The following is a 15,205-nucleotide window of genomic DNA, read 5'->3' on the forward strand; positions in this document are numbered from 1 at the left end:
GAAAGGTATTGCATCAACAAATTGGCTGATATTCCCATGAAAAACAAAACAAAAATCTATTAAAATTATTTTATTTTAAAATGTCTTTTGTATTACACCCTAAGCACAGCTAAATCGATCAGATGATGGGACAATTACAGGACATTACAGTCCTGCTAATTACATCAGTAGTAAGTCCACAAAGTACCCAGTAAGTAATGGGGTCCTTTTCACAGAATCATCACTCTAGAAGAAAAGTTAATCAGCAAAGGACACACCCCAAATTATTGCTTTGTTTTATTTATTTCCAGTATTTAAAAAAGCTCTTATTGGCTCAAGAGACAGCAGTGTTTCCGTGACTCAGTGGAAAAAGAGGCGACATATGAAACTGATGTGAGGGCCGTGGAGGGGGAAACCCCTTCAAGCGCCCCCCATACACCTTTGGAGGGGTGTCCTCCATTATCTGATGTGAAGGGAATCCCTAACCTCTACACAGCTTGACGTCAGAAGGCAAGATGCTTTTTTTAATGATTAATGTGCCTTGCTAGTGATGAGCTACATAGACCTCTCTCTCTCTCTCTCTCTCTCTCTCTCTCTCTCTCTAAGTGTGTCAATATTTGGCCATCATCCAGTAGTTTTATGCAGATATCTTCTTACCTTGGCAGCTAGCAATAAAGTGCACAATTCACATGAGCGAGCTCGTGCATTTTGAATCAGTCAAATGAGGATGCAGAATTAATTTAGGACAGGTAGCCTATCTGAGTCTGCTTGTTAAACTATAGGCCTCAAACTCTTTCTCTCTCTTACAGTATGTTCTCTCTCTCACTGTTTTTGGGAGTGGTATTAGGGTTGGGGTATTCCTGCTGTAAGGTGGCCCCATCGATAAGGCTATTTCTCTGATTATGGGGGTCTTATCACTCCTTCCCACCCCTGGGTGCTCTGCGCATGCTGTCAATTTTCGGGTTGCCCCGCACTACGTGACTTTACGTCTTTCTCTCTTTTTCCATTACCCCTCCATCCCCACCCATGCCTTTTGAATCGGTCAGAGGTCAGTCTTGAGTTGGGCGCTCAAAGTGTAGACGCGGACACCCAGCACAGACCCGCCAGGACCACCTGGACTCAGGTAAGGGTGTGTTGTGCTCTGTTAAACAGTCAGATTAAGTTTTTTTGAGAAGGTCTGAGACAGTGGTCACTTGCAGACAGGGGGGACACCTGCTAAAGGTCATTTTAAGAGAAGTACAGATCTCATTGTTACTTGCAGCAGTAAATTATCAGTCATTTTGCAAGTGTTGCTAGAAGAACTATGAAACTTTTTTATCATATATATTGTCTCTACTAATTATAGAGCTGTTTTTTCTAACTATTTCACAAAACTGAGCCTGAAAATGAGCTTTCATACTCGGTTTCTTATAGCTGCAGACTGTGGATGTATAACTCGTGTACAATTTTTGTTAAAAAAAATGATAATGTGCTGCCTAGTCATTTAAACTTAAATTACATTAAACTGACTTAAACAAATGAGCTGAATCTTGTAGAACTAATAAAAGTAGAAAATTGCTTTACTTATTTTAATGAATTAAAACAATGTAAAAACATCTGTTGTCATAACTCATTGATCATACAATTTTTTCAATTTGGATTTAAGTAATGCTTCCAGGCTGTCATTAAACAACGCATTGTTGTTTATTTTGTTTAATGGAAAGTGTTTCATTCTGTTTATGATTGTATTTGTTATATTAACCTACTGAGGGTCACATTGGCATATTTAACTAGCTGAAAACAATTTTAATAAACTAAACCTCTTCAGATGCAAAAGCCTCTAAGTCCATCTAAAGTTTAACATTTTTATTAGGCTCCTATGCATAGCTTTCCACCCAAATACCGGCATTTCTGAAAGGGCTGAGGCTGGGATTTAGTGAGTTTGAAGTGAAAGTATTTGATGAACGTATACTACGTGCGGAGAGCATTCACTCAATATTATTATCTCATTTTTGACAGAAGTTGCTTTTAGAGGCTTTTGCATCAGAGGTCTTCATATTCTCTTCTCCCTCCACTAGATTCATCCTCACTCACAGTGTTTAGCACAAATCCCTGGAGGTTCTAGAAAACGTTGATAAATCCATTTGTATTTTTTAAATTGGGGAATACATTTGTGTTTACTATCTATTGAAGTAGTTGAAGTAGTCAAACCCCTCTGCTGCGCCCTATCTGCCTCTGTCCATGAGGAACAGAAGAGTCCTTATCACGCGATAGAAGTTCAGTCTTCAGATGATTGTCTGTTTGTGGTTGTTACACGCCCTTGTGCTAGTTAGGGGTGAGTCTCCGTTTTTGCGCCTCTGAAAGACTTGAAAACTGAGTTGTGATCTGATACTCAGTGTTTGCTTTTAAAAGAACTCAAAGACATACAGAACATTAAAACCTTATAATTTCATTAATAATTAATATTTATATGTGCTAATAATGTAAATATTTCTATGCAAATCACATTAAGTAAAGTGAGTGAGGCATGAGTTTAGGTAAAACTCATTCTAGTTCTCAAGAACAGCTAGTGTGTTGAAAAGATAACACTTTAATAAAGGGGAATACATGAATGAACGATAACCACTGCCTGTAGCAGGTGTGCAGGTCTTACAGTCTTACTGTGTTATTTTGTTTCTCTGTGTGAATGAAGGTTATGTGTGAGACTTTCTGACAGAAAGAAGACAGTCTCGAAGATGGAAGCCATATCGTTTGAAGGGGTGAGGAAAGCATCTCATAGCACATTAAGTGGTTGATGTACAATAAAGTTTTTAATTTATAGGCTACATGCCATAAATTGTAGTAAAACAGTGTATCTCTCTCTCTCTCTCTCTCTCTCTCTCTCTCTACAGGACAATGACATGTCCTATGAGGACAGTGAGTCACCTCTACCATCTCCAATCACTTTGTGAGTATCATGGACACTCATAACACACACTGATAGAAATGCAAATATAGTTGTGTCTGCTTTTAGTTTACACAAAAATAGTTTACACAAATGAAATGAAGCCTGTTTTCAGGACCTTTAGGGTTTGTCACATTTTTATGACGATTAACAGCACCTAACTGTCATGCCCATAGGGCATCCAGAAATTTTGATTATTGTTTTTATTAGCATATTCTTTTTTATATTTAAATGAGAATATTTTAAAGGAAGTACAACATGATGTATAAATACTTTGCAATTAACATAAATAAATAAAAATCAGTTTTCAAAAATGAGAATAAGGTTTTCCACATTACCATATTGAAAATTAATAACTGTCATCAAAACAATCGTGCAATGCAAAACATCGAAACACACTACACATTAGGACTACAGAGGTTAAAGATGTAAAATGTCGCGCCCTTGTGGCCGAGCGGGGCAGTGTGAGGGCTAGACAGAGTGAGGTTTATGTTTCTTGTATCAGGGATGGCTGATACAAGCTAATCAAAACTAAGCTAATCAAACATCTGAAAAAATCATCTTAAAATGTACTAATCATTTAAATCTCAGATTATTATTAAAAATTATTATTTGATATGCTTTCATATATTGAATTTCATGGGTACTGATTAATGTGGGTGGCTTATTGTGCCCTGTCTCAAAAAAAAAACCGCACACTACACATTAGGACTACAGAGGGTAAAGATGTAAAATGTCTCGCCCTTGTGGTCGAGCGGAGCAGTGTGAGGGCTAGACAGAGTGAGGTTTATGTTTCTTGTATCAGGGATGGCTTGAGTCGCTTTATAAGACGATGGAGCTCAGCTTGGCCTATGGTGCATAAGATCTGGTGAGTGTGTGGAGCTGTGACAGTCGGTCTTTGCCCTAGTGTGTGTTGTAGTATATGCTCTCTGTCGCCCTCTATAGGACACCCGGGGGACACAAAGGCAGCTATGACTTAGAGCAGATGAGGCAGCAGGAAGAGCTGCAGCATCAGACCTTCACCTTCTCTAGAGACTTAGAGGGTGTGTTTGCCTTACACATGCATATAAAAACACAAACCTTAAATCTTCCTGGTTCAATACTCATTTTTTCATTCTCCCTTTTCAGCCGCTCGAAATACCAACACCAATGCCATCAAGAGAGGAGACGCAGAGGTGAAACACACTAACAGATTAATTACTTACTTACATATCTTTCACTTCTTTTTAAAACACTTAATGAAACACTCTGTTTGTCCACCTCAGGCATACGTTGAGCTGAATGAGCTTCGTGGGGAGCTGTGGCAGGAAATTGGACGCTGGGTGGGTTATGAAGAGAACTTAAGCCCCGCCACAGGACAGTGGAGCCAGGCCCACATTTCCTATCTCACCTTCAAAAGCCTCATTCAACTCCGCAAGGTCATGAGCACAGGTGAGACACCAAGTGACATGTTTCCTTTAACCTTCAGACCAGTGGTCTCAATCCTGCAGAGTTTAGCTTCAATCAGCTCCCTGGAAGTTTCTAGTAATCCTAAAGAAAAATTAATTGTCTGGATCAGGTGTGATTAAATAGGGTTGGAGCTCAACTCTGCAGGGAATGCATAACTTGTGGGGCCCGCATAAACAGCTAAAATATACTTCTAAAAAAGGCCCATATCTCAACTAGAGCATGCTATTTCATTGACTAAATCATGAAATCATCACTCTTTCAAAGTTTTTATGCTGACATCACACATGATGAAAATAATGTATGCTGTTTCAGATTATTAAGCAGACATATCACAATAAGTCCCCAACAATATTTGAAGGACCCCCCCCACACACACACACACACACACACACACACACACACACGCACACATACTTTTTTTAACAAATGTACATCCATAGATTAAAATAAGTAGGCTAACTAAAATAACTAAAATTAAAATTATTTAATTTCAGAATTTCAGAAGTTTGTCATTGAATTAAAATAAGAAATAAATTGATTTGAGTTAGTTGTTTTAGCTTATTTTCAAGCATGTTTTGTCTTATTTAAAATAATTTTAAGACATCTTGAGGTTCCCTAATGCCTAGTACACATTGTATGATTTTGGGCAGTCACAGATGAAAGATGACCAATCGTGTCTCTAAACGGTGGTCCTACATCATACTCTAGGGTCAAAGACGCCCGTTGTCACGGTCTTGCGGCCAAAGATAGCCTGCGATCATGTTCTGACAGTTTCAGGAATTTAACATGATCATCTCACATTGTGTTTGCTGCTACGACCTACGTCTACTGACGTAGTCAGTACTGCTACATAAAAATGTAACATGAAATGGGATATTGATCAACATGACATTGAGCTAAAACGTAAAACTACTTATCTCAAGCTCCATTTGCAAAATTGGCATGCCAAGTTGGCCTCTTTTCTCTAGCCATGACCATATTCTCTTTCGCGTTTTTCTCTTTTTTCAGCACACATAAAAACCACAATTGCCAAAGTGTGATTCATATTTGTTTACCAATAGTGTATGCTGATGACATTTTATTATTCTAGCTATACTAACTACGATTGAATAGGTGTCATCATCGTACAGTCTATACATGTCGTACCCAAGTTTATTAGATCCATGTTGTACAGTGTGATTACATTTGTAATGATCTTATGGGATTGCTGAAATCGCACTGTCTGTAGCAGGCATTAGATGTTTGCATGGGGCCCCTAGTGGACCCCGGAACTACTCTATGGTGACAGATGAATATGCATGCTGGTTCTATGAGGTTTTTTTATGTTTACAATGACTGAAACCAGGGGCGGTCCTGCTTGATGTTGATGACAGCAGCTTATCAAGCATTGGTCAGAAGATGGTGGAACAGCTCCTGCTCAAAAAAGAGATCCGGCCCACAGACCGTGACGCTCTAGTGGCCATACTGCAACGCAAACGCACGTAAGGCTCCTCATTATCTCTGCAGCTTTGTGTTTGTGTCTGTGAAGGAAGGTTATGTTTTTTTAATTATTATTATTTCAGAGATCCATATTAATTGGTATATGAGTTCAGCTCTATATGACTGTCTATGGTTATAAACTTAAAGACTCATATTGTTTCTGCTTTACAGTCAATTAGAGCCTACTTCAGCTCCTAGTTCAGCAGACATAGAGCTGCAAACATTCTCAGTCAGCAAACAGGTATCTATCTATCTATCTATCTATCTATCTATCTATCTATCTATCTATCTATGTCCGTCCATTCATCCATCCATCCATATATCAACCTATATTTCCCTCTGATTTTTAAGCTATAGGGTGGAGACAAGACCAGGATATCCTGCTTGTTAAAATCCTTTTGTCCTTTCAGTTTTAGACTTTAAATGCTCAGTCAGATTCTGTCTGTTCTTTAGCATCCAAACAATTAAAAACTCAACCTACCCAGCCAGCAACATAGTGTCAGCCCAGATCCGGCCCACATCTGGGCCGTGTGAATCTGGGCCGACAGTATGTTGCTGTCTGGGTTGCCTCAAAAAAATAAAAAAGGGAACATTCCAGTACAGTTTTCCAGACCCATTGTGAAGGACATCATTTAAAATCTTGTCAAAACATTATTTTGCCTTTATTCTACATTAGTATGTTGCTCTGCTAGTTTCAAATACTGACTTTTGCACTGTTCTGTTCATCCTCAGCGAGACATGGTTGATCGTGTGGAGGCCTCTGTGGTTTTATCAGGTGAGTGTACATTCATTTTTTATTCTGTATGAAATTATTGTTCTTTATTTTCCAGCACATTGCATGCTTATGTTTCTTCACTCCTTCTCTCTTGAGGTGTGGTGGAGAACCTCCAGAAACCAGTGGTAGCGTTTGCACGTCTGCGGGATTCAGTGGTGATGGAAGGGGTTCTGGAAGCTCCAGTTCCAGTTCGTTTTGTCTTCTTCCTGATGGGCCCCAGTCACAGCGGCATGGACTATCATGAGTGTGGCCGGGCCATGGCAGCACTAATGGCCGACTGGGTAAGGAGGAACTTTGGATTTTGCACTGAAATGTTATTGAATAAATATATATGCCTGTATATATATAATGTCTCATCTTCATCCTGTACCTGCAAACAGGTGTTCACTCTGGAGGCTTACTTGGCCACAAATGAGAGGGATCTGACCAATGCCATGGCAGACTTCATGGACTGCAGCATTGTGATCCCACCCACAGAAATCCAGGATGAGAGCATGCTGAAGCCAATCATCAACTTCCAGAAGAAGATGCTGCGTGATAGGGTCCGCCCAAATGACACCCGACTCACAATTGGGGGCAAAGGTCAGTCTTCATAGAATGATAATAATGATACAGGCACTTTGTCACTTTGTTCATTTAATTTGACATTTAAATCTCTAAACATCCTTTGCTCCCCTTGTGTGTTTGTTTATTAAATGATCTGAATAATCTGATGTTTATCAAATAATTTTTTGATGCTTTGAGCCAATATGGGTATTGTACTTTCAGCTCCATTTAAAACAATTTACAGATTGTAGATTCCATATGCAGATTCACTGGATTTGGTCGTCTTACTTCTCAAGAGCAAAATTTGACTTTATTATAATAATTTCATTTTAGTTCTAGGATGCTGGTCCTGCATCCCTGCCAAAATTTTTAACATAGACTCACATTTACATTTACTAATGTAGCAATGCCTAGTTTCATTAGTACGATTTAATCATATTCATGCTTTCAGCTCTCTTTATACGTCACATTTCTATGTTTTTTCTGTACACATCTTAAGGGTTTAATTACAAAATTTCAGACATGTATCAATATGTGGTTTAGATAAATCAATAATGACTAAAAGGAACAGTCCTTCTCTTTCATTATCTAGACCATCCTAGTCTTAAATCTGGAATAATGAATTGATGAATCCAATGAATTGTGTCTAATTGTTTGTTTAGCCCCAACTGGACCTGAGAAGCCACGGGAGGATCCACTGGCCCGTACCGGCTATCCGTTTGGCGGAATGGTCAAAGACTTAAAACGCCGCTACAAGCATTACCTTAGTGACTTCAGAGATGCACTGGACCCTCAGGTGCTGTCTTCTGTCATCTTCATCTACTTCGCTGCCCTTTCTCCTGCCATCACCTTCGGAGGACTTCTTGGTAAGTACATTCACTGCAATCCCTGACTAATCACACCGCTGAGAAAGATCTGAATCAGTCTCATTTAGCAGCTGGTCCTGGTCCACATTTCATCTTAGTCTGGCCAAGAATTGCGCACCTAGACAGGATGAGTTCATTAAAGGGATGCTCCACCCAAAAAATCAAATTCCTTACCATTTTCTCACTGTCATGCCGTCCCAGTGATATGGCTTTCTTCCTTCAGATGAACACAAACAAAGGTTTTTATAAAAAATAATCCATGTCACACGTGGATTCATGAGAGTGTCGTGAAGTGGTATGCCAACATGTTTAGACGCACTTATGTCATGCTTTACAATGTGCTGACATTTACTTAAAGCAGGACCTTACGTATGACAGTTGGCCAGAAGCGATTGTTAATAGTTAATTGATTTGCTTGCTGTGTAGTTTTTCTTACACACACCTATCATTTTGCTTCAGAAGAAATTGATTCATCAACTGTGGTTATGTGGATTACTGTTGTGTTCACACTGTATGGTTTTTGAGTCAACATTGGAGTGTTCTGTACACTTGCAATATATGGACCCACAGAGATGGATTATTTTTCTAAAAAAATCTAAATTTGCACAGAAATCATATACTGTACATCTGGGACTGTATGAGGGTATTATAGAGATTTTTAATTGTTGGGTGGAGTATCCGTTGAACTAGATCTCTCCATTTCTCTATTTTAGCGGATAAGACGGAGCATATGATGGGGGTCTCTGAGATGATGGTCTCTACCTGCGTGCAGGGTGTCATCTTTTGTCTGTTTGCGGCTCAACCAGTTCTCATCATTGGGTTTACCGGTCCATTGATGGTGTTTGAGGAGGCCTTCTTTCAGGTGATGCTTTTATCAGTGAGAATTGGTATTTAACAAGGTAGATTATTTCTCATCCATCTAAACACTTTCATCTTTCCCATTAAGTTCTGCAAGTCTAATGGCTTTGAGTACATTGTGGGCCGTGTCTGGGTGGGCATGTGGTTGATCATCATTGTGGTGGTGATTGTGGCAGTGGAGGGGAGCTTCCTTGTTCGTTTCATCTCGCGCTTCACCCAGGAGATCTTCTCAATTTTGATCTCTCTCATTTTCATCTACGAGACCTTTTCCAAACTGATCAGGGTATGTACAGGCTTCCAAATACACACACACTTTATTTGATTAGAACACATAATATAATTTGTCCTCAGATCTTCTTATTTTTTCTCTATACTTTGTTTTCTTGCTCATTAGATTTTCAAAGCGCACCCTTTAATTTTGAACTACGAACACTTGAATGATTCCTTGGAAGACCCCTTCCACCCTGTCAAAATCATCAACATCACTAACCATCCTGATGGCAATATTACCAAACATCATAAGATAATAGAGAGAGCATATCCCAACACCGCCCTGCTGTCCATGTGCCTTATGTTTGGATGTTACTTCATTGCTATGTATCTCCGTGGGTTTAAAACTAGCACCTACTTTCCTGGCCCCGTAAGTATGCCCAGTTTACTTTTTTTATAATTTAAACTGATACTGCTTAGCATTTTAGCAGATTGATTTTTTAACAGATCCAACCAAATAAAACGCCTTTAAATTTACTTTAAATTGATTTAATACTCCACATTTTATTTCATTTTAATGTATTACTGTGGTAGAAGTGTTCCGAGGAAGCTTGGAACAAAATTTAAAACAAAAAGCTTATATTTCAGTTCATGTTACTAATAAAACACTGTACACCACCAGATCCGAAGAATGATTGGAGATTTTGGTGTCCCCATCGCCATCTTCTTCATGATCGCTGTGGATATCTCCATCAGCGATGCCTATACACAGGTTAGCCAAACACTTCCTGTTGCATTGTTCAGAGACGTGTTTTGCTATTACAGTTCTTACATTCTTTGAACTGTAAGTGCAATTGTCACAACTGTTTATGGGTCATCACAACATGTCTGAAAAATGAAGTTACTCACCTACAACATTTAATTCATGCTTCTAAGCCTAGTAATGTTTTAAGTAAATTGGCTAATGCCATAAAAATGAGAAGTGTCATCATGTGAGCCATACTGCTCAAAATGTTTTTGATGGTTTTTCACCATGGCAGTAACCCTTGACATGTTTGTTATAATATACACATTTTATTTTTGTTCTATTTTTTATTTTATTTTTGATACAGTCTGCTTTAGATACAGATTTCAACAGTAGGTAAAGGTTTAAAGAAGTCAATGTTGTTGTACGCAGAAAACGAATGTGAACATTTGTAAGTATGCACTAGCTTTAATTAGCAATGTTGAAACAGAAAATTAATATTTGCATGTCCATTTTTTCACATTTCTTATTTTGAAGTCATAAATAGAGAACAGAAACCTTCCCCAAAATGGCAAGTACAGTAATTCCGTAAAAAAACAAAACTATATATATCGACTTACAGTATGTAACACAACAAGATCCATCTTCCGCGAGCACGTAGCTGCTGTTCACGGTTGTGGTGATACAAATGGTGGTGATTTTGATTGTAGGCAAGCTCTATACATGCTTCCAAACTTGATTGGCTTATTCCTATTGTGATTCCTATTTCATTACTATGGCAGGTTATTATATGGCAAATTTAGCAGACATCACAAACATTCCATATCATAGATATTTATAGAATTAACATATGTCTGACAGATTTTGATAAGTTAATGAATCATTTTGCATGTGATGGCTCACACAATTAAAGAATGTTCTAAAGCATATGACAAGTTCACTGAGAATCAAGTTTTGATCAGCAAGCCATGCACTTTAGTTATTGTGCAAATTGTTGACAGTTGTAATTACTCTTCTGCACACACATGCCTATATTTGAACCTATTTAGTTTTTGTTTTTTTTGAGAAAAAAAAATTAAATTTGTGAATTGAGCCAAAGCGATTATGAAAAATTGTAAAAGTCCCTATAGTGAATAAGCTAATCAAGACAAACATGTTTCATATGCCATACAATGTTGCAATCTGGACCCAAACATAAATTAAATCACTTGTTTTAATCAAGACTTTCTGGGATTTTGTGGATTTTGACCATAACAGATGGTTCCATTAATGTGTCTCATGTTCTATTTACTTCCTGCTTTAGAAACTGGTGGTGCCAAAGGGGCTGACCGTGTCCAACACGTCTGCTAGAGGTTGGCTCATCAACCCATTGGGTGAGAAGAAGCCATTCCCTGTCTGGTTGATGTTCGCCTGTGTTGTCCCTGCCTTGTTGGTCTTCATCCTAATCTTTCTTGAGTCCCAGATCACCACGTGAGTTCCTCCCTCATAATGCTGTTCAGAATAGAAAACATTTCAATTAAGCAGCAGCACTGGGTGAATACACATAAAGAAGATGTAACAAAGTTAAGATTAATGTTGCTACACTGCCTTTATCACCTTACTTTTCCTTACCATCCAGGCTGATTGTGAGTAAGCCTGAGAGAAAAATGGTCAAAGGCTCTGGTTTCCATCTGGACCTCCTGATTTTGGTGTTCTTGGGAGGAGCTGCCTCTATCTTTGGTGTCCCCTGGCTCAGTGCTGCTACAGTGAGATCTGTCACCCACGCCAACTCCCTGACTGTCATGACCAAAGGCCCCAGACCGCAGATTGAACGTGTGCTAGAACAAAGAGTCAGTGGTATTTTGGTGGCCGTGATGGTTGGTGAGTTCCAAGCCCTTAATCTTAAATAATTACACTAAAAAAATGTTTAAACAAAAGCTATTCGCTTTCATTGCCATATTAAACATTTGAAATTGGCATAATAATACTTGATAAAATGTTATTGAACAATACATGTAATCGTAATAATTTCTCACCCACAGGGGTCTCGATTCTCATGGAGCCCGTCCTGAAGATGATACCTATGACGGCTCTGTTTGGGATCTTCCTCTATATGGGTATTACTTCCCTGAGTGGTATCCAACTTTGGGACCGTATACTTCTGCTTATTATGCCGAAAAAGCATCATCCACCTGTTCCATTTGTCACCCGTGTAAGATTTATTTAATGAACACATATACACTATATGGACAAAAGTACACTGCTGTAAAAAAGTATTAGTTCACTTTTGTTTTGAAAGAAATGAATGCTATTAATCCGCAAGAAAGAAAGTGACAGTAAAGACATTTATAATGTTAAAAATTATTTCTATATTAAATAAATACTGTTCGTTTGAACTTTCTATTCCTCAAAGAATCCTGAAAAAAAGAAGTCACAAAAATATTAAGCAGCACCTCACCTGTTTTCCTCATTGATAATAATAGGAAACATTTTTTTGTTTTGTTTTTTGAGCAGAAAACCATAATATTAGAATGATTTCTGAAGGATCATGTGACACTGAAGACTAGAGTAATGATGATGAAAATTCAGCTTTGCCATCACAGGAACACATTACGTTTTAAAATATAGTCAAATATATTAAAAAAAATTAAAAGTTATTTAAAATTGTAAAAATAATTCACAATATTACTGTTTTCACTGTATTTTCGGTCAAATAAATGCAGACTTGGTGAGCAGAAGAGACTTATTTCAAAAACATTACAAAACACTTACCAACCCCACACTTTTGAAGGGTAGTGTATGTGCGTGGACATCTAAATATCAAACCCAATAATTAGAAGGGAGTGTCCACATACTTTTGGCCATGTCTAGTAATCTCATCTATTACTCCAACCATCGATCTAACTACAGATCTCTCTCTCTCTCTCTCTGTTTCTCTACAGGTGCAGACTATGCGTATGCACCTGTACACTTTGATCCAAGTGATGTGTTTGGTGATTCTGTGGGCAGTAAAATCTAGTGCGTTTTCACTTGCCCTGCCCTTTGTCCTGATCCTCACAATCCCTCTAAGAATGTTCTTGACCGGTCCCGTCTTCACTCTCATGGAAATGAAATGTGTAAGTATCTCTTTTATGGCGCTGAGACACAAGAAATGCTCATGAATGCACTTTTCACCCAAAACCACTTATCTGTATTGCCTATATCAGTGGTTCTCAACCCTGGTCCTGGGGGCCCACAGCTCTGCACATTTTATATGTCTCCCTCATTTAACACACCTGATTCAAATCATCAGCTAGTTAGGAAAGAGCTCTATGAACTGAACTGGGTGTGTCAGATAAAGGAGACATATAAAATGTGCAGAGCTGTGGGCCCCCAGGACCAGGGTTGAGAACCACTGGCCTATATGATATGATGACATCATGTTGTACAAATAATGTATTAAGATTTATAATTATTATATTCTTAATTGTATTACTAATAGATTGACAGAAATAGTTTAAGATCTATCCCAAGAATGTTGCCATGCTTTCATTAATCACATTCATTTCATTTTGATCTACTGTTTATATATGACTGCATATTTCATCCTTTTACAGCTGGATGCAGATGATGCAAACGTGAAATTTGATGATGAGGATGACTAAAATAACCACAAAACTTCTTTGGACGTCTTTCTTGATTCTTGAATCCAAGCCTCAATGAATTCATCTTACTATGTGCATTACATGATAATCTTTTGCTTATATTTTTATCTGTACATTCAAATTTTAGCTAAACAAATCTCAGTGTTTCTTTTATGAATGTTTTAGAATGCATTAATGCACACCTAAAATTCATAAACTGTTCATATACATTCCATAGTTGTTTATCACAATATTTTCTTACTTTTACCTACTTTTTCATAGAACATTCTTTTACATGACTTTTTATAACTTTTGTGTGTTTGTGTGCCTGATAAGACTTTTTTTGTTCTGCTGCCCACCAACCCCCCATTTATTTATTTAATGTATCAAAAGTTTCATGCAAAAAAAATCTGATGCCAGTGTGAAGCATGTCAACCACACACCAGCTCAAATGTTAATCCCATCCTGCTTTAACAGGTGATTCCTATGCAACATGTGCCTTTATATTTCTTATGAGAATTTCAGGGACTTTATACCTGTAAATATAATAGGCTTACAAATACAGAATGTTAGCGGTATAGGTTACTATTGCAAATATATAATACATTTGAGTATAAATGAATAGTTGATTTTATGTGTGCTTGGTCTGTTATGCTGTGTGACTTTGTTTAATGATTAAAATGCTTTAAAACATTCACAATAATTATTAGTAAGCACGTCTTACACTTCTGTACTAAATTGCAAACACATCCACATGTCCAGTTGGTACGGCTTCACAGGAGATCTGTGCGGGCCTGACCCACCCAATCATGAGCTTGGCCCACCCTGGCAAGCGACCAGCCTCCAGCCACCCTCCCAAGTGTCCAGCCTGTTCTGAGAGTCCTCTGACCTAGCTTACATGTTAGAGCTGGATCTGCTTACAGTCTGAATATTAGCAGGTTTTCATATTTTGACTTTAACCCGTACGCTGTGTTGAAAACCCTAATACCTTTTGTGTTCCTGAAAAAAAAAAAAGACCAGACTTTTAAAAATTGCCTTTTAATTATCACTAATTATCGGATTCAATCTTTTTGTTAACTTGTTTTTTTTTTTAAATTTGGACAATTATTTTTTAAACTGATTGATCTTAGGCCTCATTGATCTGAGGATAAAGTTCATCTCTGTGAAAAAGAAAGAATGTAATACTCAAAATAGTTTGTTTGTGTACATGTGACACACACACGCTCATGTAAATATGTGAACATGAACATGCTCCTGAACACTAAATGTTCGTTTTATTTTCGATCTATCATTTTTTATCAATGAGGCCTACTTTAAATCTCTTCATTACTAATTTAAATGACTTAATTTTTTAAATGAAGTCAGTTTAAAAAATAAATACAAAACCTGTTCTAATTTAAAGAAAACAACGTGTGGTGATAATATGGCATAATGAGAGATGTATCGGGTATTTTTTGTTTGGGAACATCATGTAACAAGGTGAAAAAAAATCACAAAAAAGTACAAAAATTATCACAAAAATGGGGGGTAAGTAATTATACCCTGTGTGAGCGAAGTCAGTAAGTTTTAGTCCAATGCGATAACATAAACTAACACTTTCGGGAAAAAGAAAATCCTCTCCGGGTCAAAATGACCTGAACACAACATAAGGGTTTAAAATGTAGTGCTGTCAGTATGGGTTCAAATAAGCCATGATTTATTTTATTTTTTTGTCATATTGTCAGTGAATAGTATATCTACACATTATAATTAATTAAAATATGTCTTTGCTCA

The 15,205-nt window shown here is 37.7% G+C and overlaps 1 protein-coding gene across 2 annotated transcripts; it reads left to right on the forward strand.

Moving 5' to 3' along the window:
- The first annotated feature begins 920 nt into the window (after positions 1-920).
- Positions 921-14,135, forward strand: slc4a1a (solute carrier family 4 member 1a (Diego blood group)). Of its 2 annotated transcripts, none has more exons than XM_077212201.1 (21): positions 921-1,102; positions 2,651-2,717; positions 2,850-2,905; positions 3,848-3,945; positions 4,031-4,077; positions 4,168-4,333; positions 5,697-5,832; positions 6,002-6,071; positions 6,563-6,605; positions 6,702-6,886; positions 6,986-7,187; positions 7,814-8,017; positions 8,731-8,879; positions 8,964-9,158; positions 9,270-9,515; positions 9,768-9,857; positions 11,134-11,300; positions 11,449-11,690; positions 11,852-12,021; positions 12,752-12,925; positions 13,406-14,135. In XM_077212201.1, the coding sequence occupies exons 2-21, from the start codon at positions 2,694-2,696 to the stop codon at positions 13,451-13,453; spliced, it is 2,712 nt and encodes a 903-aa protein (XP_077068316.1). In that variant the 5' UTR covers positions 921-1,102; positions 2,651-2,693; the 3' UTR covers positions 13,454-14,135. The 2 variants fall into 2 exon arrangements, with proteins under 2 accessions (XP_077068316.1, XP_077068317.1); XM_077212202.1 differs by lacking the exon at positions 921-1,102 and adding an exon at positions 2,239-2,293.
- Positions 14,136-15,205: the final 1,070 nt, after the last annotated feature.

Source organism: Siphateles boraxobius, unplaced genomic scaffold, assembly GCF_051911475.1.
Source record: "Siphateles boraxobius isolate OS27281-9 unplaced genomic scaffold, OSU_SipBor_1 66, whole genome shotgun sequence".
NCBI classification, from domain to species: Eukaryota; Metazoa; Chordata; class Actinopteri; order Cypriniformes; family Leuciscidae; genus Siphateles; species Siphateles boraxobius.